The sequence below is a fragment of the Microtus oregoni genome, unplaced genomic scaffold (genome assembly GCF_018167655.1).
Source record: "Microtus oregoni isolate MIOR12 unplaced genomic scaffold, Mior012 000020F_ref0000438, whole genome shotgun sequence".
Taxonomy (NCBI): domain Eukaryota; kingdom Metazoa; phylum Chordata; class Mammalia; order Rodentia; family Cricetidae; genus Microtus; species Microtus oregoni.
Window position 1 is genome coordinate 15,795,085 of NW_024543079.1, and position 26,398 is coordinate 15,821,482.

At 45.1% G+C, this 26,398-nt stretch overlaps 1 protein-coding gene across 1 annotated transcript in view; it reads right to left on the reverse strand.

The window, feature by feature from the left end:
• Positions 1-893: 893 nt before the first annotated feature.
• Efcab8 (EF-hand calcium binding domain 8) overlaps positions 894-26,398 on the reverse strand; it is a 59,975-nt gene continuing 34,470 nt past the window's right edge. Inside the window, exons 17-26 of the mRNA XM_041670760.1 lie at positions 24,671-24,875; positions 23,242-23,451; positions 21,778-21,906; positions 12,912-13,133; positions 12,284-12,442; positions 8,814-8,982; positions 4,015-4,147; positions 2,603-2,798; positions 2,436-2,534; positions 894-1,543 (exon numbers count right to left, since the gene is read on the reverse strand). Coding sequence (XP_041526694.1) covers positions 1,091-1,543; positions 2,436-2,534; positions 2,603-2,798; positions 4,015-4,147; positions 8,814-8,982; positions 12,284-12,442; positions 12,912-13,133; positions 21,778-21,906; positions 23,242-23,451; positions 24,671-24,875 — 1,975 coding nt within the window. The 3' untranslated portion in view covers positions 894-1,090. The remainder of the gene's footprint in view (positions 1,544-2,435; positions 2,535-2,602; positions 2,799-4,014; positions 4,148-8,813; positions 8,983-12,283; positions 12,443-12,911; positions 13,134-21,777; positions 21,907-23,241; positions 23,452-24,670; positions 24,876-26,398) is intronic.

Consider the following 26,398-nt stretch of genomic DNA (forward strand, 5'->3'; position numbering starts at 1 on the left):
CATGCAAGCATGAGGACCCACATATCAGTGAGCTCTGGATTCAGTTAGCAACCTTGCTTCAATATAGAAGAGAAAAAACATCGCATAGCAACCTTGGACCTTGCACAAGTTCATGCACACATGATGGGTTGCAGACATGTGTATGACTACACACCTGAGAACACACACACGTACCACACAAACACAAAAATTTAAGAGAACATAAAGAGGTTCTCTGTGAGGAACTTGCTAGCCCTGATGCTTGGGGCTATTGGGAGGTGACTTGGTGCCACATCCATGGCAAGGATGGGCCTGAGGACTCTGCTCTGCCCAGAGCCACAAGGCAGGCTCCTGAAAAGGCTTCCTGTTCAAGACAGTGAAACCTAATGCTTCATGGCCTGTAAATAGAATCTTCTGTGAGCAGATGTCTACACATGCCCCAGACTTGACATTCTGAGAGGGCCAGGGGCCAGGCAGAGGTCAGGACAAGAAGGGTGCTCCAAGTCCAGAGGAGGGGCCATTTGATACATGCTCAGATATCCTTAACACAAGGCACAGAACAGCTTCCAAATACTATGCCTGGGGCTGAAGTGCCTGGTAGCCAAGGAGGACAGGAAGCAGAGACAAGGGACAAGCAGACACTGTCAACATAGACTAACTCCTATGAGGCTGAATCAGGCTGCTGAGCCATCCAGCATCCCTACCATATGATATACCTGCCATGCCACACAAAGCCCCGGTGGGGTGGGCCTGCTGCATGGCAGCCAAACACCCAGGGATCCTGAGGTACAGCTTCCTCTGTGTCTGCCCAAGGCCTTGCCAGGCATTATGGCTTGTCCCAGCAGATCAGGGACCCAAGCAGGTGAGAAACATAGCCCAGCCTTGTCACCTGTAGGACACAGGAGAATATTTATTTTGTTTTCTAGAATTGTACAGAGCCAGAAGATAGCTGGACTTATCCAGAGAGAGGCAGTGTGGGGCCCCTGGAGAAAAGGCTGCATCCCCTGGGTCTGGCAGGGAGTGAGCCAGAAACATGCAGGACCCTGTGGGTACCCTGCTACAGAATAGAGAGAAGAATGGACACCTCAAAACATGAGGTGGGAGCCCCACTTCACAGAGAATATGAGGGTGGCTCCCCCGGGCTTCGGATGCTGCAGGAGGCAGGGAGACCCTGGCATGGCAGTTTCTGGCCTTTGCGGGACAGACTCAAGGTCTGGGGTGATGTGGACGAGCTAGACTGTCCTGGAGAGGCTGACCAGGGCCTCAGCAAGGAGACTGAGGAACGGTGTCTCATGGAGGTAGACAAGTTGGAGTCCAGAACCCTGGAAGCTGATGCTCCCAGGGAAAGCATGGAGAGGGAGGAAGGGGTCGCAGCAGGTGTGCTGCTGGCTGCCAAGTCCATGAAGATCTGGCCCCGGATAAAATCGAGCTCGCTCCGGATATCGCTAGCCACCCAGCGGATGTGCCGGCCCTGGTGGTCCAGGACCTTATGCATCAGGAAGTCAGGTTGTTGGATTGGCTTAAGGTCAATGAAACACAGGCTTTGGTAGATCTGAGGGGAAATCTGGGAACAGAACAGGAGGTGAGTGTCTGTTAGAGCTGGTGGTACCAGGGACCGAGAACAAGCTTGCATCAGGGGAGAGCCCTCAGGTCTTCCCACGCCATGTAAATCTCCAGGACACAGCTATGGAACCCACACAGCCTGAGCAGGCCCACCTTCCCACTCTCTCCTCCCTACACTTGTCTGTGATCTGAGCCTGGCACCGGGATTCTTCTCCTTTGAAGCAAGGCCATGAGTTAGACCTCAAGTGGGGCCTGATACAAAGAGTCCTGGATATACCTCAGCTCCTCCCGAGCTGGGCTCTGAGGAGCCTCCAGAACCCTCTCACACCAACCTCCCCAGTAGAGTTGTAGCCTTGGGCATCATGGGAGAGAGAGTCAGGCAGGCTTTTAGAGGTCAGTCACCTGACTGGATTAAATGGGGAAAGGAGATTATGGAGTTGATTCTGATGTAATTTCAAGGTACCCTTGGAATCTTTATGGCTCCTGTTGTCCCATCAAGGTATACTGGCTTGGAGTCAGACTGGCTTTTATAAGTCTCTGATTCCCCTTTCCACAATGAAGGACAGCCGTCCCTTCGTGTGTGTCCACCTATGCACCCAGTACCCACACACCCCTCATCTCCTTTTGATTACCTACACTCATGGCTACAGGGGCAGTTAATATGCTAAAGAGTAGCCAGAGAATATAACGGTGCTCTGGGGGCTAGAGACAGGAAAGGCCAGAGGAGACCCCACCCTCCAGAAGCCCAGTGGCTGTGTTCCCAGAGACAAGATTTCTGCCAACTAAAAACATGCCAGCCTGGCCAGTTTATGCCATAGACAGAGAGCATGGACCGGATAGGCTCTGCTGACCTCAGATGGCCCAGCATCTCAGATGCAGTCTCATTCCCTCACCTGCTGCCTCATCCAGCTATACTGCACTCTGGTGGCCAGGAGTTTGGGGTTCCGAACATGCTCCTTGGGCTTGTAAGCTGCTCCCACGATTTTGCTCGCCTGCAAGAGTCACAGGTGAGAACAGTAGCCAGAAGCTGAGTTCCCTCCCCTCCCCCAACTGTCCCCACCTGCTTGTCCTTAGTCCATTGATTCCAGCTCTCCTCGATGTCTTCCACAGAATGCTCTTTGGTCCATGGGGCTGTGCAGGACATCTGGTGCAGCCGGGCCCGGGCCTCAGCTTCCTTCTCTGCTTTCCCGTGCAGGAGGGCCATCAGTGCCTCCTGCTCACGCTGCTGGTACATCAGGGCTTGGGCCAGTTCCTTGCTGTGAGAGGCTTCCTTCAAAACACGGGCCTCCTATTTCCCTAACAGCCCCCCACATACACCCTGATGCCAGGTGGCCTCCCCTTTCTGGGACTGCCCCTCTCCAACCCTTTCCTGTCTCCTGCCAGGGTCCAGCACTGAGCAAGTACTGTCTAGCATGAGCAAGGCCCAGATACACTAGCCCAAGATCTGCTGTGTTTTCTTCCATTCAGGCCTCAACTAGACCTCCCTGGCAGGATATGCAAACATCCCCACCCCAGGGAAGCTCTTGCCTTGCCTTGTTTTATAAACCCCCACAAGACTGTCCATCGAAAGAAGAGTATGCCTTGATGGGACAACAGAAGCCATAAAGATTCCATAGGTAGCTGAAAATTACATCAAAATCAGCTCCACAGTCTCTACTATGAAACCTTCCTCATTTAATCTGGTGGAAGAGGGGGGCTGACCTCTCAATAACCTCTCTTCTTGCTATTCCCAACAACTGTCAGATGAACCTCAGTCATGAGTTTTCACATCCATCTCCCCATGTAGACTGTAACTTTTCTAGCTTAGACCAGGTGTGATGGTACTGGGTAAAACCCAAGGCCTTGTCACTAGAGGCACTGAGTCTTATTTCCAGCCATCAATAAAGAACAAATAAAAACAGATTTTCTTTTTTCTTTTCTTTCTTTCTTTTTTTTTTTTTAACAAGGTCTCTCTAAGTAGCCCTGGCTGTCCTGGAACTCACTATGCAAACCAGGCTGGCCTTGAACTCATATGCCTCTGCCTCCTGACTGCTGGAACTAAAAGTGTGAGCCACCATGCCCAGCCCAGCAATAATAATAAAAAAAAAATTGAAGGAACTGAAATCATTTGAAAATTAAGAAATAAGGATGGTGTAGGTGATGTGGGTGGGTGGAAGGGAACCCAGAGGAAAAGCAACAGCTGGAGGAACAAGCCTCTCCTTCTCCCATGTATGACACAGCTGTCTGCTCTGGACCGTCACCTTGGGCATTGGCATGGGCAGTCCTCTGCCAATGGTAATGACCTCTACAGGTACCACTGCCACCCTGCAGATCTCAATCTAACTTAGGAGCAGGGCTCTTCCTGGCTGCTGGGTCTTGCCTCTGAGATGGTTAAATAGGACCCTAGGTTGACTGCAAATCCTAAGCTTCTCGCCCCACCCCAGTGAGAGACTTCTGGGAGCCAGGGAGCCCCAGGTGGCCATAGGAACGCACTGCAGCTCCAAGAAGGATCTCTTGAGGGTGGTGCCAGCGAGGTGGGGCTTTTCCTCTGAAGTTGCTGCCTGCTCCTGACCATCGACCATCGTGGCCTCCTGCAGCCTCTTCCAAATGTTCAGGCCGAACGTTCCTGTGATATGACCAGACCCTGTTCAGAACTAGGACTCTCTAAATCCACTGCTTCTGCCCCTCCGCTCCAAGAGTTGGTAAGTGGCCCTGTGCTCCGCCCCACCCACTCACCCAAACACTGAGTGCCTGCTGTGTGCCAGGCACTATAGCGACTACACAACAAATCTCTAGATTTGTCAGACTCCAGCCCTAGGAGGTACTGGAGCTTAGGTCTCAGGCATCCTGCACCGTGTGTAGCTTGGCATGGGGAGATAAGTGTGACAAGGGCCCAGTAACCCCCATTCGGGCTCCCAGCGCTCATGCGTGAAATGACAAGGGCATAAAATGGCCAGGATCTATCTAGGTGAGATCCGGAGTGGAGCAGAAGACGGGGAAGTCAGTGTCCTGCTCTGGTTCTGTTATGGATGACCTGAATTTAGTCCCAGACAGAACTGACATGGTAGAGTTCTGTGAATTCTGACCTCCACGTGTATAAAGTGGCACAGGCATGCCATGCCGTGTGTGAAACCACTGCTCCCTGACCCATACACAATAAATAAATAAAAGTAGGCCATTCTCCTGCTACGGAACTATGAAACTAGGAAAGAGAAAAACCAAAGCGCTCCAGCAGCAAATAAGAGAGCAACTAAACTGACAGGCAGGGACGTCTCTGCAAGAAACACTAGTCTAGGAGTCACTGGCTTCTCCAGGAGTTCCTGGTGTGGGTTGAAAACCAAGCTTGGCCTAGACAGAAGGATGCATCTGTGGGACCAGCTGAGCTCCTGCCAGCCCAGCAGCTGGCAGGACTGAGTCTTGTCCTAAAAGCACTAGGGGTGGGAGGCATGGGTTAGGATGGGATCAAAAGAGAGGGCCTCACAAGAAGCCTCGCCATCTCCGTTTTGACATACCCAAAGACAAGGTAAACTGACTCTACCCAAATCTGCTTTCCAGCCCCTCAAGCTCAGACCCAGGTGAATGAGAAAACACACGCTCAGGGAAATTAATACCAACTCCAGTCTTCACAGATCAGTTATACAACATCCAGAAAAATTTCCTTGTGCTCTGTGTTTGAAACATATATTGGTAAACTGTCATCCTGAGCTCCCTAAGAAGTTGGCTCCCGAATCAGGGTGACCCACCCCAGTTGTGTAGGTCCCTCCCCAATGGTAACTCAAGCATGTTTATCTCAAAGTCTCCTCCAAGACCCCTGTCCTGAAGCATCTGATCCCCTAACTGTACAGGGAGAACAGCAAAACAGCAAAATAGTCTAAGAAACTTATGTAGCCAACATCGCTCTGACCAAAGTAAAAAAACAAAAACAAAAACAAAAAAACCACTACTGGCCAATATCCTTGGTGAACAGAAATGAAAAACCCCTCCAAGTACTCATGGAGGTGGAATAATCAATAAAGTCAGCATGAGGACCTGAGTTCAATTCCCAGAGTCAATGCAGAAAGGCAGGTTCTAAATCCCCCAGCACTGGTGAGGCTGGGGCAGGCAGACCCCTTGGGTTAGCTGACAAACACCAGGCTAATGAGAGGATCTGATTCACAGACATCTCCACATGCATGCACTCACATGCGCACACGCACAAACACACATATCACATAAGAATACATTGTAGCAAGCCCGGAAAACAACCAGGGAAAATTTCTAAATATTGGTCTCAGCAATGACTTCTGGAAAAAAACAAACAAAAAAGGCAAAGATAGAAGCAGAGCTCTACAAAAGCTTCTGGGTACATACAAGACAACCTACAGAATGGGAGAAATACCTCACCACATACTAACACGGGCCAAGCTAACCACTAAAATACGGAAGACTATGTAAAATATGAAGACTAATAGCAGAAAGACCTGATTTTAAAATAGATAAAAGACTTGAACAGATATTTGTCTAAATGAAATCTGCAAATGGCCAGCAGGCTGTGTTAAAATGCTCAGCACCTCTACACGGAGAACAGAAATACACCTCCCCCTCATTTGCGGGGTGTTATCAGAAGAGCAAGAAACGGGCATCTCTGTATCAGTTAGCATGCAGAAAGGAATGGAAACCCGGGTAACTACTCTAGGAAGTGGTGTAGCGTTCCTTGAAATTGAAATGAGGACCTCCATTTGATCCAGTCACCCACTTCTGGTGATTTTCCCAAGAGAACTGAAAGCATGTGGCTGGTAACCTCTCTGAGGGGCAGACAGGGGAATTGTAAATTTGGGGTCAATCTGGCCTACACAGTTAGCCCCCCCCTTTACATATGCACACACATCCTGAAAACAGGATCATCTGCCCTCGCTCTCAGGCGTCAGTGCAGCATGCATTGACAGATGGGTTCAGATGACACATCTATGACGGAATGCTCTTCAGCCTTAGAGAAGAAGGGACTGTGACAATGGGGATGAACCTTGAAAACACAAGGTCCAATGAAAGGAACCAGACACAAGGCAACTGCATAATCTCATGGCTGTATGGTGTCGAAACAGTCAGGCTCATAGACAGGATGCAGAGACCAGGACGGAGAAGAAGGGAGACACTTCAGGATGGCAGAGTTCAGGGATCTGAGTACGTGTAGCTAACTTAGCAAAGTGCTGGGACAAAGAGTGTTTATACTTGGCCAATGAAAGAACCACTTCAAAAGGCCACAGGGAAATAACAACTGAAACATAGAGAGAGAGAGAGAGAGAGAGAGAGAGAGAGAGAGAGAGATCCCTGATTAGAAATAATCTCCAGATACCAAACTGAAATGCATATATTTGTTTATTTAAAAAAATTACAAGGGGCTGGAGAGATGGCTCAGTGGTTAAGAGCATTGCCTGCTCTTCCAAAGGTCCTGAGCTCAATTCCCAGCAACCACATGGTGGCTCACAGTCATCTCTAATGAGGTCTGGTGCCCTCTTCTGGCTTACAGACATACACACAGACAGAATATTGTATACATAATAAATAAATAAATAGAACCAAGTACTCCAATGCCCCCCTTCCTTATTCTTTAAAAAAAAATTACAAGAGTGTTTATAGGAGTATTATTCTCAATCATGTAAAATAGCTAGAAAAAGTAACATAGGATTAGCATGGTATTTATTGCGGATAAACTTCACAGCTATACTGTTTAGAGAAAGAAAACAGAAACAAAGAAAAGATCATCACATGATCTCATATGTAAAAGTGAAGAAACTAAGTTTAGAAACCTGACCAGGGATAAGGGCCCCTACCTGGGACCCAGCATTGAAGAGAGTTCAGAATCCAAGACCAGCCTGGGCTATCATAGTGAAATGCTGTCAAAAAAAAAAAAAAAAAAAAAAAAAAAAGCCGGGCAGTGGTGGCGCATGCCTTTAATCCCACTCTCGAGAGGCAGGTGGATCTCTTTGAGTCAAAGCCAGCCTGGTCTACAAGAGCTAGTTCCAGGACAGGCTCCAAAGCTGCAGAGAAACCCTGTCAAAAAAAAAAAACAGGGTACAGAGAGATGGCTCAGCTGGTAAAGTGCCTGCTACAGAAGCCTGAAGACAGAGTTCACACCCCCACCACTCACACTGAAGGCAGGACAGCTGTGCACACCTCCATCACTAGAACTACAGAAGCCTGAAGACAGAGTTCACACCCCCACCACTCACACTGAAGGCAGGACAGCTGTGCACACCTCCATCACTAGAACTCACTATCCAGCCAGCTTCACCAAATCAATGAGCTCCAGGTTCAGTGAGAAACCCTGTCTCAAAAATGAGGGGGCGAGTGAGTAGGAAGAGAGCCAACATTGACCTCTGGCCTACACAAACGAGTTCACACGTGCACATGTGCCCACAAACACGTGCTCACACATGTATAAGGCTGTACATATACCACACCTAAACATATACAAGAAAAACCGTCAGGGCCTGGAGAACTGGCTCAGTGGGTGAAGGCACTTTCCACCAAGCCTGCCCACCTGAGTTCCACTTCAGGGACAGAACAGGCGAGAACCCCCTCCCACAGTTGACCTCTGACCTCTGCATGCATTCCATGGCATGTGCCTCTCCCAAAAAAAAATAAAAAATTGTAAAATGCTGTAGGAAATCCTATAGCCGGTAGCCTTTAAGTTCCCCGCCCACTGGGGTGTGGCCTCTTACACTATTTCTGCAGTGTAAAGTGTTTGCCCAGTCTCTTTTCTAGCTGCAGGATTCAGTTGCTGTTCTCCGTTCCAGCAGAGGATATTGATTTGTGAGTCCTACCCCTAATAAATAACCAACTATTATTCTCAATTCTGAGCTAGTGTGGGATTTCTTTTAAGTGCCCCTTTTCAGTAAAACACACACACAGCAGCAGCAAAAGCAGGGGTTGGAAGAGACTCTTGGGTGTCTGCTTCCCAATGTGGACTATACAGACAGACAGAAGTACATACACTCTAGGAATTAAAGGTGAAACACTTTGATTTTCTGAGCTTTTCTTCATGTAACACCAGAATTGTGCTTATTTTTTTAAGAGAAAAGAACAGAACTTACCAGTTACACAATTTTCTAAAACTCACCAAGACAAGCAAAGCTGGGTGGGTGAGTGAAAGCCTGGAAAGAAAGCTGACGGATGAGTGGACAACCGGACAGATTCACATCCTGCAATATTCTCTGAGCAGCTGTAAGGCCCTTCTCCCCACGGGGCATAGGCCAGGGTGTGTTCTGCCAGGGACAAGGACAGGAGAGGCCATGCTTTGGCGGCACCCATACCTATGGCATCACCAGAGAGTTTCCAGGCCTTGACGTCCCCATCCAAGCCAGCACTGACAACCAGCCGGAAGATGTCCACGTACAGGATATCGGTCACGCTCTCCAGGTGGCTACACCAGGTAATCAGAAGGGGTGGGGGAACCAGAGAAATGGTCTGGCCATCCACAACCTGTAGGGGGCAGTAGAGGGTGACTCATGACTCACATCATGCTCTCACAAAGATAGCACCCTAGCACTTACCTAGGGCCCAGAGGAGCAGAGTCCAGGGAAGAGCACCTGGACACCAGCTAATGAACCACCTCTGGGCACTTCACATTAACTGGCTGCTGCTGACCTTTGGTAGGGCTCAGCACTTCTCTGGCTTCAAGAGCCCCTTTGTTAGAGCCTCACAGACTGTCTCGTTGGAACCCACAATGTTATATGCCATAGAACATGTTCACAACTTTACTGAGAAGAGGAAATCAAAGATATTCAGAAATCAGCCTGAAGCCAGAGAGCTGGAAAGTGATGGGACAAGAATATAAGCCCACACATCTTCTAACTCTTCTCAACTGAGCACTAGGACAGACCGCATGGGGTGGCTGGTGACACAGGGGACATCACACTAGGAAAAACGGAAAAACGTGAGAGAAAATAACTCTATATATGTATGTGTGTATGTGTGTGAGTGTGTGTGTGTTTGTAAGAAAGGGGGTACATATGTATATTCATGTTTGCCTGTGTTCGGCCCACATGTGTACATGTTCACATGCATGTATATGATGCAGGTGGAGACATGAAGTTGACCTCGGGTATCCTCCTTCATCTCTCAGGATCTCTTGTTGAACCCAGAGTTTGCCAATTCCAGCTGGTCTAGCTAGCCATCTTACTCAGGGATCCCCCGTCTCTGACCCATGCCATGCCTGTTCAGCTGTTAGAGGGGTTCTGGGATTCAAACCCCAGTCCCCACACTTGAGCAGCAAGTGCTACATCTACTGAGCCATCTCCCCAGCCCCAACCATTCTTAAATCCAACAATACTGAGGAAGGAACGTTTATTCTATATGCTATAGTCAGGCATAGTGAGTCAGACTACTGCAAACCATAACCCAAGAGTGAAAGACATCAGCGAGCACAGAAGCCATGCTAAGCATGTAGGAACCCCTTGGGTGTAGTAGTTGGAGCGGCGGGGCTGCGTCCCCAGCACCCCGGCCGCCTCACTAGCTTATGCCCCAAAATAACAACACACAAATTGTATTCATTTAAACACTGCTTGGCCCTTTAACTCTAGCCCTTACTGGCTAATTCTGATATCCCGATCAACCCATCTCTAATAATCTGTGAGCACCGGTCTTACCGGGAAGATTCTAGCCTACGTCCATCCTGGGTCGGAGCTTCATCGCGTGTGTCTGCCCGGGAGCAGGGCATGGCGTCTCTCTGAGCTCACTTCCTCTTCCTCCCAGCATTCTGTTCTGTTTACTCCTCCCACCTACGTTTTAACCTATGAGGGCCAGCCAAGCAGTTTCTGTATTGCTTAGCCAATGAAATCAACAGATTGATATATGACACTCCCACATCACTTGGGTATGAGAATAGTATCAGAAGAGTGGTTCAAGCACAAACACAGTGTGCTGTCAAAAGAAAACCAACCATTATCACATCTGAAACTAAAATACACACTAAGAGGCTTGATTTTTTATTTGCTTTGATTTGGGGGCATTGTTTGGTTTGGTTGGTTGGTTTCTGGTTTTGGTTGTTAGTTTTTTGAATGGTCTCATAAGGCCTGCGCTGGCAGGCATAAAAGTTACTATCAAAGTAACCCTGGCCTCACAGAAAACTCTTGGAAGGGTTGTGCAGACCTGTCATTGGTGTTTTCAGTATTCAGTGGAATACACCAGCAAAGGCATCTGTGCCTCAGCATCCCTCTGGTACTGAAGATGTGGCAGGACTTCCCTTGTGTTCCTCACTCCATAATGCATCTTAGGAATCTTTCTAGAGCTGAATAGTAAGCCACAGGCTATGCTATTAATACAATCCTCTCAAGGGGAGAATTGCTGTGTTTTATTCTTAAAAGTGAATCTTAGTAGCGAGTGCTATTTTACATGTGTGTTAGCATGTCTGAAAGGTACATTTCCAGAAGAGGGGAACTAGGTCAAAGGGTTTCATATATTTGCAATTTTGTTATCCATCTTGCAAACATAAGTATTTTGAGATGTGGTCTAGCTATGTATCTCAAACTGGCCTCAAAGTTACCATCCTCCTGCCTAAGCCTAGGTTCTGGGATTACAGGTCTGCATTGCAAGCTGGTTGCTCATGTGCTGTCCACATGCACACTCATGTAAATCAGTACCAGAATAGCCAGAAATCCCTAACAGTGACCACTTCAGGGAAGAATTGTGCTTCACACAGGACCAGGGCCTCTCTACATTGCCTGGACACTTGTAAAACTTTCATATATGTATAATGAACACATAAAAAGTCATATGCATAACGAATGTATTTTAACATAATTATACAAATTAAACACAAATGTATAATCAGACCCACATAATGAGGTGTAATACTGTCAGCCTGACAACCTCAAGAGTTCTTCCAGCTACTCCCCACCCCAACAAGAATTATCACTTCTGATAGGCAGGCTCAGTTTTTCTACAGTTATGTTCCATAGAAACAGAACAAACACATACAATGTACATGCTTTAAGGCCTGACTTGGCTTAATTTTCTGAAGAGTCACTGATTAGATTTTTTTTTTTTTGAGTAGATGTTACTGCTCTGTCTACGAAATCTACATTGTGGGTCCAGCCAAGACTGATGAGTGTGTGGGTATTTCCAGTGTGGAGCCATTATCAATAGGAATTCTCTCAACCTTCTTCCCATGTTTTACACGAACTTCTGGGTATAAGCCTACAGTGGAACTGCCGGGTGGAAGGGCAGACATGCTCAGGTTAGGTAGCTATTGTCAAATAATCCCCCAAAGTAAATATACTAATTGCCAACGCTTGCCCAAGGTGGCTGTTTCACGTGGTCTGCATCTCTGCAGACTCTGCTTGTGTCTTTCTGATTTCAGTCATCCTCGTGAGATGTAGTGACGTCACTCCACCGCTTCCATTTATTTTTTTCTTGGTAACTAAAGAAAAGATGCTTGATTTCATGAGGCCCTGGGGCCAACACCAATTACTTTGAACCATGTGTTGACTACTTGAGAGAGTGTATAATATTTCAGTTTTAAACTCAGGACACTAGGGTCCTACTGCAAAGATCAACATGCATGGGGAGGGGATGGTGAATGTGTATCTGTGTGCATGTGTGATGAATACCTGTGGGCGTACTTGGCCCTTGTCACCTGGGGTAATGATGACCTCTGACTAACAGGTTTTTCCACATAGGCCAGACATCATGAAGGGAGCATGAAGACTCATAATGTTCACTGAAAACCACAGTCCTGGCTCCTTAGTGGAACTTTCCCAAGCAACCCCCACCATCTACCTACCTCCTTCTCTTTCTCCGGGATGTAGTGCTGGGAGCGGGCCTGGAGTTGTTTAGGAATAAGGAATCGGAACTTATTCTCCGCTTCAGTGGAGATCTTGATTCCACTGGGTTGGGGTGGTCTCTGGCCGACAAATAAGCAGTACTCCTTGATGTCCCAGATCTAGGCGCAGAGAGGGGGTCAGTGGGTTCCTCCCACGCTGCTCTGCTCTGAGCTTTGGGAGTGGTTTGTTCTTACACCTCTGAGGTAAATATTTACTCACTACAGAGGGGGCATAGGGTCTTCTAAACCAGACCCCTTGATTAGCAGGCAGAGAGGTTTTGAGTGGCTTAGATGGACAAGGCACTCATGCCTCATGTCTCACCAAAGAGCACAAAATCAACTATGAGACAGTTGCTCACGGATGAGACACATGGCTGGCAGGTGGGGAAACTGTGGGGTGACAGTGATGGATAGTAGGGTCCACTGGCGGGGGCAGCTTAAAGAGACCCCCAGCAGACTCCTAAGTAACTTACCTTGCTCCCACCACCTTCTCTGGTGACATCAGTACCCAACAGGAGTAGGAGGCAGACAAGGGCCACATGCAGCACAGAAATGGGCAAAGGCTGACCTGGCTCCAGTCCTTCCTCACCTTGATCACTCCTTTACTGTCCCCTGTGACGAGGATCCAGTCGTTTTCATCGGTGGCCATGGCACCCACAACAATACTCCCATTCGCTTCAATGTCCACAGGGAACTTCCCCAACAGACCTCCATTCCCGTGGATGGACCAGGCGTAGATGAAGCCATCAACGCAGCTGCTCAGCATGGCAGCTGTGTGTTGCAGACGAGGCCTGGTCTGCAGAAAAATGATCTGCACAAGAGAGTGGGCCTGGCTCAGCAGTGGCCACTGTTACACATTATACATGACTTAGACAAACCGCTACACCCAACTAGTGCCGTCTCCTAAGATTCTCCTTTCTTCCTGAGGAATTGAGGAACAGCATACTGGTCTGTGAGTTATTTGAAGGCAGGGAATGGTATCTTTTTGATGCTGTTATTCACCGCCCTCAGTACCTACAGGGACTCCTGATTTCACAGTATAGGACCAGCAAATGCTAAATGAAAGAAGATACATGAGTTTGCCTTACTCATCTCAAGTTTTCCAAGCCCTATTACTCTCTCAGTGTGACATGAAGAAATAACTCATGCTCTCAACTGTAGTCACAGCAAAGTGTCTGTGTGAACGTCAGAGGACAAGCACATTTAACCATGGGGTCATCACACCAGCTCAGCACCTTCAACTTTTTATCTTACCTCAGAAACTAGCAATATCTTCTTACTATAGTGGGAACTTTAGTAAGTCATCTAAGGAGAAACTTAGCTAAGAATAAGTTTCTAGCTGGGCATGGTGGTGCATCCCTTTAATCCCAGCACTTGGGAGGCAGAGGCAGGCAGACCTCCATGAGTATTAAGTCAGCCTGGTCTACAGAATGACTTTCAGGACAGTCAGAGCTATATAGTGAGACACTATCTCCAAGAAAGAAGGAAAGGAAGGAAGGAAGGAAGAAGGAAGGAAGGAAGGAAGGAAGGAGAGAGAGAGAGAGAAAGAATTAGCTTCTAAAAAGAAGGTAATAGTAATTATTATTCTGAGCTGGCCTTTTTACGGAAAAATGGTTTATTTATTCTTTGACAATTCCATACATGAATATAGTGTATTTTGATCACATTCATACACATCCCAATTCCTCTCTCTTATGCTCCTCCCACTCCTTCTGGATTCCTTCTACTTCCATGCAAGCCTCCCTCCTACTTTTATATTTTTTATAGGAAAACTATTTTATTAGAGTAGAGATGGAATTTCCACTTTAGATTTTCCTGACGTTATGCTTGAAAACACTGATCTTTAATTACCCACAATAGAGGACAGGTAATCAATAATTTCCTTGAACAGCAATTCACAGTTGATATATATATTTCTTTCCTTTTTACAAGCTTCATACAGTCTTTTTCTTTTTTTGTCCTCAATAGCTAGAAACAACCTCCTCCAGCAGGACCCTGTTACTTTTTTATTGTTTTTATTGAGCTATTTATTTTTCTCTGCTCCCCTTCCCTCCCCCTCCCCACCTACTCTCTCCCATGGTCCCCACACTTCTAATTCACTCAGATCTTGTCTTTTTCTATTTCCCATGTAGATTAGATCCATGCATGTCTCTCTTAGAGTCCTCATTGTTTTCTAGGTTCTCTGGGATTGTGAATTGTAGGCTGGTTTTTCTTTGCTTTATATATAAAACCAACTTGTGAGTGCGAACATATATTTGTCTTTCTGGGTCTAGGTTACCTCACTCAGTTTGATGTTTCTAGATCTGTCCAGTTGCCTGCAAATTTCAAAATGTCATTATTTTTTTCCACTGTGTAGTACTCCATTGTGTAAATGTACCACATTTTCTTTATTCATTCTTTGGTAGAGGGGCATGTAGGTTGTTTCCAGGTTATGGCTATTAAAAATAAAGCTGCTAGTTGAGCACATGTCCTCGTGGTATGATTGAGCATCCTTTAGGTATATACCCAATAGCAGCATTGCTGGGTCTTGAGGTAGGTTGTTTTCTAATTATCTGAGAAATCATCATACTGATTTCCAAAACAGCTGCACCAGTTTGTATTCCCACCAGCAATGGAGGAGTGTTTCCTTTACCCCACATTCTCTCCAACATAAGCTGTCATCTGTGTTTTTGATCTTGGCCATTCTGACAGGTGTAAGATGGAATCTCAGGGTTGTTTTGATTTGCGTTTCTCTGATAACTAAGGATGTCGAGCATTTCCTTAAGTGTCTTTCAGCCATTTTAGATTCCTCTGTTGAGAGTTCTCTGTTTAGGTCTCTACTCCATATTTATTGGATTATTTGTTGTTTTGATGTCAAGTTTCTTGAGTTCTTTGTATATTTCAGAGATCAGACCTCTGTCTGATGTGGGGTTGGTAAAGATCTTTTCCCATTCTGTAGGCTACTGTTTTGTCTTGCTGATTGTGTCCTTTGCTTTACAGAAGCTTCTCAATTTCAGGAGGTCCCATTTAATAATTGTTTCTCTCAGTGTCTGTGCTACTGGGGTTATATTTAGGAAATGGTCTCATCCAATGTGTTCAAGTGTACTTCCCATTTTCTCTTCTATAAGGTTCAGTGTGTTTGGATTTATGTTAAGGTCTTTTTGATCCATTTGGACTTGAGTTTTGTGCATGATGATAGATATGGATCTATTTTCATTCTTCTACATGTTGATATCCAGTTATGACTGCACCCTTTGTTGAATATGTTCTTTTCTCCCATTTTATATTTTTTGTTTCTTTGTCAAAAATCAGGTGCTCATAGGTGTGTAGACTGGTATCCATTGGTCCTCCTGTGTGTATTTATGCCAATACCAGTCTGTTTTCAGTACTGTAGCTCTGTAGTAGAGTTTGAAGTTAGGGGTTGTGATGCCTCCAGAAGTTCCTTTATTGTACAGAATTGTTTTAGCTATCCTGGGTTTTTTGCTTTTTCATATGAAGTTGATTATTGTTCTTTCAAGGTCTGTGAAGAACTTTGCTGGGATTTTGATGGGTACTGCATTGAATCTGTATATTTCTTTTGATAAGATGGCCATTTTTACTATGTTAATTCTACCTACCCAAGAGCACCGGAGATTTTTCCATTTTCTGGTGTCTTCTTCAGTTTATTTCTCAAAGGCTTGTTTTGTTAGATTTACTCCAAGATATTTTATTTGTGGCTACTTATTTTATTTGTGTTGTTTGTTGCTATTGTGAAGGGTGATGTTTCTCTGATTTCTTTCTCAGCCAATTTATCATCTGTATAAAGGAGAGCTACTGATTTTTTTTTTTTGTTGTTGCTGTTAATCTTGTATCCCACTACATTGCTGAAGGTGTTTATGAGTTGTAGAAGTTCCTTGGTAGAATTTTTGGGGTCACTTTTGTAAACTATCATATTATAAGCAAATGGTGAGAGTTTGACTTTTTCTTTTCTGATTTGTATCTCCTTGATCTCCCTTTGTTGTCTTATTGCTCTAGCTAGAACTTCAAGTACTATATTGAATAGATATGGGAAAGTGAACAACCTTGTCTTGTTCCTGATTTCAGTAGGATCGCTGTGAGTTTCTCTCCATTTAGTTTGATGTTGGCTGTTGACTTGCTGTATATTGTCTTTATTATATTTAGGTATGTTCCTTGTATCCCTGCTCTCTCAAAGACCTTTATCATGAAGGGATGTTGTATTTTGTTGAAGGCTTTTTCAGCATCTAATGAGATAATTATGCGGGGTTTTTTTTTCAGTTTGTTTATATAGTAGATTTCATATGTTGAACCATCCCTGCATCTCTGGGATGAAGCCTACTTAGTCATGGTGGAAGATTTTTCTAATGTGTTCTTGGATTCGGTTTGCCAGTATTTTATTGATTATTTTGCATCAATGCTCATGAGTGAGATTGGTCTGTAATTCTCTTTCATGGTGTATCTTTGTATGGTTTGGATATCAGGGTAATTGTAGCCTTGTAAAAAGAGTTTGGCAATGTTCCTTCTGTTTCTATTGTGTGGAATAATTTGAGGAGTATTGGTAATAGTTCTTTGAAAATCTTGTAGAATTCTGCACTGAAACCATCTAATCCTAGGCTTTCTTTGGTTGGGAGACTTTTGATGACTGTTTCTATTTCTTTAGCAGTTATAGGTCTATTTAATTTGCTTATCTGATCTTGATTTAATTTTGGTAAGTGATATTTATCCAGAAATTGTTGATTTCCTTTAAGTTTTCCAATTTTGTGAAGTACAGATTTTCAAAGTATGACCTGATGATTCTCTGGATTTTCTCCATGTCTGTTGTTACGCCCCTTTTCATTTCTGATTTTGTTAATTTGGAAATTCTCTCCCTCTGCCTTTTAGTTAGTTTTGATAAAGGTTTGTCTATTTTGCTGATTTTCTTGAAGAACCAACTCTTTGTCTCATTCTTTGTATTGTTTTCTTTGTTTCTATTTTGTAGATTTCAGCTCTCAATTTCATTATTTCCTGCTATCTAGTCCTCCTGGGTGAGTTTGCTTCTTTTTGTTCTAGAGTTTTCAGATGTTCTGTTAACTCACTAGTGTGGAATTTTTCCAGCTACTTTATGTAGGCATTGAGTGCTATGAACTTTCCTCTTAACACTGCTTTCATTGTATCCCATAAATTCAGGTATGTTGTGTGGTCATTTTCATTGAGTTTTAGGAAGTCTTTAATTTCTTTCTTTACTTTTTTCATGACTCATTGGTGATTCAGGTGAGCACATGTGATTATGGGCTTTCTGAAATTAGTGTTGCTGTTGAATTCTAATTTTAAGCCATGGTGATCTGATAATGTTGCAAGGAGGGGCCCACTTGTTTGTCCTGGCCACCCAGCTAGCTTAGCCCCAAAAGAGCCACACAGCAACTGTATTAATTAAATCACTACTTGTCCCATTAGCTCTAGTTTCTTATTGGCTAATTCTTACATTTTAATTTAACCTATTTTTATTAATCTGTGTATTGCCACGTGGCAGTGGCTTACCAGGTAAAATTCCCAGCATCTGTCTCTCATGGATCCATGAAGTATCTCTTACTCTGCTTTCTCGATAAAATATGTGGGTTATTCCAATTTTTTTTATCTGTCGAGGTTTGCTTTATTACCTAGTATGTGGTCAATTTTTAAGAAAATTCCATGAAGTGCTGAGAAGAAGATATATTCTTTTATGTTTGGGTGAAATGTTCTATAGATGTCTGTTAAGTCCATTTGAGTCATAACATCTGTTAGTTCCTTTATTTCTCTGTTAAGTTTCTGTCTGACAGACCTGTCCAGTGGTGAGAATGGAGTGTTGAAGTTTCCCACTATTAGTGTGTGGGATTTAATGTATGATTTAAGCTTTACAAGTGTTTCTTTTACATATGAGGGTGCCCCATATATTTGGGGCATAGATGTTCAGTATTGAGATTTCTTCTTGCTGGATTTTTCCTGTGACTAATATGAAATGTCCTTCTTTGTCTCTTTTGATTGATTTTAGTTTGAAGTCTATTTTGTTTCTTAGGTCAATTTGATTGGAAATTTTTTCCCAACCCTTTACTCTGAGGTGATGTCTGTCTTTGAGGCTGAGGTGTGTTTCTTGTATGCAGCAGAAGGATGGATTCTGTTTTTGTATCCAATCTGTTAGTCTGTGTCTTTTTTATAGGTGAGTTGAGTTCGTTTATATTAAGGGATATTAGTGACCAGTGACTGCTAGTTTCTGTTATTTTAATTTTCATCCTTGGTAATGTTATTGTGTGTGTTGTTCCCTTCTTTGGGATTTGCTCCTGTGAAACCATCTATTGTCTGTATCTTTGACCACTGAGTCTATTTCCTCTATCTTATCTTCAATGCTTGAGGTTCTCTCTTCAATCTCTTATATTCTGCTGTTTATGCTTGCATTTGTGGTTCCTGATCATTTTCCCATATTTTCCATTTCTAGAACTTCCTCAGTTTGTGTTTTCTTTATTGCCTCTATTTCAGTTTTCAAGTCTCAAATGTTTCTTTCACCTGTTTGATTGCTTTTTCTTAGAGATTTGTTGATTTCTTGCAATTTTTTGTCTTTTCCTCCATTTCTTTGAGAGAATCTTTCATTTCTTCTTTAAGGGCCTCAAACATTCTCCTAAAGTTATTTTTATGTCATTTTCTTCTGCATCATCTGTATCGGGGCATTCAAGTCTTTCTGTTGTAGAGTCACTAGTTTTTGTTGGTGTCATGTTGCTCTTTGTGGTGTTGTGTTCTTACCTTGTCTATCCAGCTTTTCTTCTGATTGGTATAGTTGGGGCTGTGTCTCTGGTGATCACTCTTCTCCCTCCTTCTCCTCCTCTTTCTCATTCTCATCCTCTTCTTCTATGAGGCTTGAGAAGGACTGATATTGTAGTTCCTTAAATGCTGAGTAGAACTGACCATTGCCCTCAGATTCAGGGTCTAAAGAATTCCTGTTTCTTTTCATCCTGACACCTGGATCAACAGGATGAGGGTTGAACATCTTGTTTAGGACTTCCTAAACAAACAGGATACTCAAGAATTTTGGAGCTGGCCAGTAAATAACCTCACACTCATGGACTTGCAAGCAACCACAGTTCAACCCAATGGTTTATCTCTCCTTTTTTTTCTGAGACATTTCCCTGTGTAGTTCTGGCTGGCTTGGAACTCACTAAGTAGACCAGGGTAACCTCAAACTCATAGAGATAAGCCTGCCTCTGGTGTAGGAGGTCCTTCTGTCTTTGTGTTGCTTTTATTGGTTAATAAAGAAACTGCTTTGAGCCTGATGATAGGGCAGAACTTAGGTAGATGGGGAGATGGAACTGAATGCTGGGAGAAAGAAGGGCGGAGTAAGAGAGAAGCCATGGATCCGCTGGAGACAGACGCTGGAAATTTTGCCTGGTAAGCCACTGTCACATGGTGATACACAGATTAATAGAAATGGGTTAAATTAAGATGTAAAAATTAGCCAACAAGAAGTTAGAGTTAATGGACCAAGCAATGTTTTAATTAATAAAGTTTCTGTATGATTATTTCAGTTCTGGGCAGCAGAGACGAACAAGCAGCCTCTGTCTCCTGAGAGCATCTGCTGCCACACCTGGCTTCAGTGGGCTCTCTTAACTAAGACAAGATGGAAATCAAGATGTCAAGCAAATAGAAGCCCAGCACATACAAGAATACTAGACTCCTATCTGAAAAGGCAGTTTTCAATACAAAACCAGTTAGAAGAGACAAAAAGCTCACTTTATATTACTATTAAATGGGATAGCCTACCAAGAAAATACAATTACAAATATATATGCAACAAACACTGAGACACCTAATTTCCATAAAACAAATACTAATGTAAGAGGCAGACAGGTCTAGATATAATCAAAGCTCTCATCAAGAGATAGAGTAGACAAAAAAAAATCAACAAAGAAACTTCAGAGTTAATCTAAACCATAGCAGGCACCTAAAATATATTCCACCCAGCTGCTGTAGATCACATTTTAAGACATAAAGAAAGTCTTAACCAAGACCAAAAACACTCATTTACTTTTCATATCAGATCATAGTGGAATAAACATGCCAATCAGTATCAAGCGAAAGGCTGGGCATGGTGTGTACATCCCAGCACTCAGCTAACAGACAAATGTGGATGAGTTTAAGGTCAGACTGGTCTACATAGCAAGTTGCAGGCCAGTCTTTTGACTGTATTTATGCTCTACTGATAGCTTCTTCGCTATGCAGGAGCTTTTTAATTTTATGTAATCCCATTTATCAGTTCTTGGGGCTATTCCCCGTGCTGCAGGGCATTCATCTAGCCTCTGGGCACCTGTATGCATGTGCACATATAAACATGCAGACAAGCATATACACAGAAATAAAAATTAAATTATATTAAATTTTTAAAAGGTTAATGATCTAGGGCTGGGATGTAGTTCAGTTGGCAAAGTCCCTACCAAGCATGCCTGAAACCCTGGGTTCATGCCTCAGCACTGAGGAAGCCAAATGGTGGAAACACCTTTAATCCCAGCACTTAAGAGGTAGAAGCAAGGGGATCTGAAATTCAGGGTCATCCTCAGCTTGTGAGTTCTATATCAGCCAGGTATACAGGTGTCTGAGTTAGAATCTCTGTTGCTGTGATAAAACACTATGGTCAAAAGCAACTTGGGGGGGGAGGAAGGGTTTATTTCGGTTTACAGCTCCACATCACAGTCAGGATGTGGATCATAGTGAGGGGTCCATGCCAGAAAGGGGACAGTAGGAAGAAATGAGTACAGATGAACCAACTCAACTTGCACCCCACCACTGTTGTGGAATATTTAACTATGTACAGATGTGTTACATTTGTTTATGTGGTGGAATATTACTTTAACTATGTAAGGGTTTGTAACGTTTGTTTCTGCTGCCTTTGTTAATGATGTAAAGATGTGTTACATTTGTGTATGCTACTTTTCTTTAATTATGTCAAGATGTGTTGCTGTTTCACCTTCCCTGACTAAGGCAGCTGATTAGTCTAATGAAGAGTTGAATGGCCAATAGCTAGGCAGAGAAAGGACAGGCAGGGCTGATTGGCAGAGAGAATAAGTAGGAGAAAAGTAAGACATACAGAAAGAAAACAAACAAAGAAAGAAAGAAAGAAAGAAAGAAAGGTAAAAAGCCCTGAGGCAAAAGGTAAATAAAGAGAAACAAGTTAATTTAAGTTAAAGATACCAGAAACGAGTCTAAGCTAGGATGAGCATTTATAAGTAACAAGAAGTCTCCATGTCATGATTTGGAGCTGGTTGGTGTCCCAAAAAAGAAAACCTGTTACACACTACAAAACACCATCCCAGGCAAAGAGAGAGACTTCCAACAGTGTGTTCTAGAAAAAAACACTTCTCTCACAGTCCCACCCCTGCTCAAACCCTAGCAAATGGCTCTGGAATTCCAAATTCACCAGGTCCATGACACACCCACCCCTGCCCAGCCCAGCTCCCACTCCCCCACTGAGCACAGCTCACCTTCTCCACTGACATGTTCTGATGCAGCAGTCTCTTCTTCCAGAACTCCTCCTTTTCCTTTTCAGAGTTGCTGTGAAGAGGTTTGTGAACCAATGGTTTATCGTGGAGCATGTTAGACAGCTTGGACTTCTGAGCACTGGAAGATGTCTGAAAGTAAAACATTGCTCCTGAACACTCCTACAGACCATGGAGAAAAAGAGCAGTCATGGGGCCTCACCCTGAAAAAGACCAGTGGGGTACCTACTTGGACCTTAGGATACTCTGAGACTGAGAGGTTTCTATTTTAAGAAACCAGCAATTTTGCTCTGTAGAACAGAGACTTGAGTCACCTTCAGGGTCAATCCTTCCTTTGTCCTGTGAGGCTAAAGGGGTCTAACACCCATTCTTCTCAAGATAAGAGTGCAGAGGCCTAAACTGCTCAGCCAAAGATGGCCCATGTCTGAGAGTAAAGTAGGCTCATCTCATAGCACCCCAAAGTGCCTGAACCTCACGGTACCATGATTGTGAGCACCTCACAGTGCAGTGTACCTCACAGGGCTCTCTCTCACAGCAGAACATGGTCTCGGCAGACCCTACTGGAGCTGACCCACATTGCCCCATGCCTGGGCGTGGGACTGGAGCTGCCCAATGCTGCCCCCACACCTGGGAATTGGGAAGCTAGTGACTCTCATTCAAGCCTCAGGTCTCAGAAATCAGAACTGGGCTGCAGGAGCAACTGGATTGTTTCCTCACTCCTCCGTGATCTCCTGTACACAGTGTTGGAGCACTATCATCCCTCCTACAAGACCAAGGTCAATTACCTTCCTTCAGACCTTGTTCCCTTCCCACACCCTACAAACCAGAGCTGTCAAATCAATCCTGAGTCTTCAGGGCCTGGAGTTAAAGTCCATCTTACTGCATCTTCCCCTTTTGCATTGTGGCTCAGGCTTTGGAGAGGTGGCACTTGGTGCCCTGAACAGCTCACTCCTGGGTCAGGGCCAGGGCCAGGGCTGGGGCCAAGAGACTTCATCTTTAAGAACTGAAGCCATAGACCATGTTCTAACAACCAATTTAGGCTTTTAGAATCCTGCTCCCTATAGGTTCTATTCATAAACTTTCGGCTCTCAGACCAGGTCTGGAGATGCACTAGGAAAGAACGATTCCCAGGCTTGAGTGAGCAGAGTTTGTTAGCTACAGCATGATCAGAATAGAAAGGCAGTGGGTGGTGCAGTGCACACCTTTAAACCCAGCACTTGGGAGGCAGAGGAAGGCAGATCTCTGTGAGTTTGAGGCCATCCTGGTCTACAAAGCGAGTTCTAGGACAGCCAGGACTGTTACACAGAGAAACCCTGTCTCAAAAAAAAAAAAATGGACCCTGTCCCCTGCCCCCCTACACACACACACACACACACACACACACACACACAACATGCTCAGAACATGTGAGCTGGACAATTGGAGCAGGAGGGATGGCCTCACTCCCACCTGCTGAGACATATTCTTCTCTTGGTACGTTTCTCTTGGACATTTCTCTTGGTTCATGTCTCTCCGACGTTTCATCACTGGAGGAGCTGACATCAATCTCCGCTTCGTAGTAAAGCCAGAGAACTTTGTGGGAGGCTTGTGTGCCCACTTTTGCTCATTACTGACTGGGGAGATTTGGGTGTTGTGCTTGCACTCCTCTGCCTCCTTTACCTGTGCAGAGAGGAGAGAGGGCGGCTTCAGAAACTCCCCCACAAGTGGGAAGCTCAGGATTCTCCTCAGCCCAGTGCCAACGTCACTGGCCCTCCAGGAAACACAGCATAGCATTACTTCCTAGAAACTTCGTGCCTTGACAGGTCTCAGACCAAGGCTTATAAACCCACCCCTGGACCTACTGATAATACCCTAGGCAGGACACAGCTCCTGAGAGGAACTGGGTTTCCCCATGTATAAAAATGGACAGTGGTTTCCAAATATTGACTTAGTCACACAAAGCCAAGTACAAACTAGATAAATTCTGAGCTGTCTTGGAGGATGTAGTACCTACCCATCAGCACCATCCACTGGAGGAGGTGACCTCTATCCGCTGGAGGAGGTGACCTCTAGCACCAGTCCAGCTTTAGGTTGCCACAGTGTAGCAATTTAGAGACTGTGCTTGTTTCCTACACCTCTCTCATGAGCCTGGAGAGTGTTGTATGACACTATTGCCCAAGTGGGGAAGATGTGGGCAGGACCTACTGCCAACCTGATGGGACTGGGAAGGGCCTAGAAGAGTAAAACCGTATCTGGGTGCATCTGTGAAGGTGTTCTCAAGGAGAAAACAAAGGGGGAAGATCCACCCTGAATGTGGGCCCATCTGGAACAAAAGAGGAAGACCATTTCTCTGGTACCCGTCTCTGCTTCCTAGTGGCCCAGATGTGAGCTACTCCAGCTGACCTGGGCCTCCTGCCACGGCAGACTTGGAATCTGAAACTGTGAGCCCTTTTAGGCTGCTTCTGCCAGGTGTTTTGTAACAGCAGTGAAGAGTTAATGGTGGGCTGTCTTCAGGAGGAAGTAATCTGTTGAAAAGGACTGAAAAGTACAGCCTAGCACCCCAGGCCCTAGAGTCAACTGTCATGGTCTAGATCCACCCCTTCTTGGTCGTAGACCTTGAGAAAGGTGGCTGACCTCTTAGTGCCTCTGTACCCTGAGAAAGGTGGCTAGCCTCCTCGTGCCTGTTTTCTGTCACATGGAGATGTTCAAAGAAGCTACCTACTATCTATTATCCTAGCTACCAGCCACCCCACACACACACCCCAGTATGTCTCCATTTCTCCCTCTGCTCCCAGGATGCTCTCTCTGCCCTCCCTGATTCTGGCCCATAGCCCAGACAGAAATGAAAGGATTGGAGTGAAAGCTGCCTGGGAAACTGGGAAAGCACGGGGTGCTGTACCTTCTTTGGCGGTAAAGGCAAGGGGCTCTCGGAGGCATTGAAACTCAAGATGGGTTTCAACATGCTGACATTCCAGAAGAGAATGTCCCCATTGTAGGCAGCAGTCCCAAGGAACTGGTTCTGATACTTGGCCATGCTCAGGACATCCTCCGTGTGGAAGGTCTGCCAGTGGTAGCAGGAGAGTGCCAGCTGGGTCTTCTGGAACCTGTGCATATGGCCAGGGGCAAGAAGGGCAAGAGCTCACAGGCTGCAATACTTTGGGGAAATCACAGCCTTTAGGATTCAGAAGCCAACTCAGAGTGGCACTGTCTTGGGGATCCGGGAGCTTGTTTAAAATCCCTACTGATCTAGGTACCCACTATATGTCAAGAATAAAGGCTCTGCTCTTGGGGTTTACAAATAATGAATCTTCATTATCCCCTGAGTAAAGATTCAGGTTTAAACAAGAGGAAATGATAGCTGTGACCAGGCCTCCTGTAACAGAAGGGAACTTGTACATGTTGGTCCTTCCTCTTGGAATGTGTGTCCCATTCCAGGTACTTCCCTGGTACCCCCTCCAGCTCATAGCTCACCCTGGGCCTCCTTGACTAAGCTGTTCTTGACCACTCCCCAATATTAAGGATTCTGTTCCTCCACAGGAAGCCTGCTCTTTCCCCCACAGCAGTCAACATGCTTTATAAAGCAAATTATCACATTATCTAATAGAGACTGAGTGTGTATACATACTCAAAATTCCTGTGTTAGAATCTAATAATCCTCAAGTGGGGAATGGACCTTGGGGAGAACATCTGGTCAAGAAGGCAGAAGCTTTGTTGATGGTATGATAAAGAGACCGAAGAGATTCTCCACCCTTCCCATCACAGAGACTACAGCAAGACGACCCTTTATAAAAAAAGGAAAAGGGACCTGCAAGATTCCACAATGCTTTTCCGAGGACCTTTTAGCCTTTGTAAGAGCAAGAAATAAACCTCCACTATTTATAAGTCACCCGCTCCGTGGCGTTACACTGGGGCAGCCTACATGACTAAGGTAGAAACTACAGAGAGTGAGGCGCTGCCATGACAGATAACAAAACTATGCAGGTGACTTTGGAGGTGGCAGATGGATAGAGGTTGAAAGAATTCTAATGCACATTCCAGGAAGGGCCTACAGCGCCACATATAGGTCATCAAGGATGGTTCCAGTGGGTGAGGGCATAGAAAAGGGGAGAGCTATAAAGAAAGCCATGCTAGGGATGTAGCTCAGCTGACAGAGTACACGCCTAGCATGTGTGAAGCCCTGGATTTGATCCCAAGCACCGAATAAATCAGACCTGGTGGTGACGGCTGCAATCCCACCGCCAGAGAGTCAAGAGGATTGGAACCTCAAAGTCATCTATATAGGGAGTTCAAGGCCAGTTGGGGCTTCAGGAGAGAGAGGGAAACAGAGAGTGAGACAGAGAAACGGGGGAGGGGAGAAGAGCTGGAGATGGAACCCCAGCTCAGCATGCACACTCCCAGCCCCATCTATTTAAAGATGACCTAAGCCATCCTAAGCTGCTGGGAACAAAATGGATGATAATGACCACTATAATATCTCAAGTAGAAATGAGGAACATGCTACTGGAAACCAGAGGCAAAGCCATCCTGGGTACAAAGTGACAGAGAACTTGGCTGGATTGTGTTCACATTCTAGTGCTGTAGCAAGTAGAACTTGCAAGCCATGAGACTGGGTATTTCTGTGGCTGGG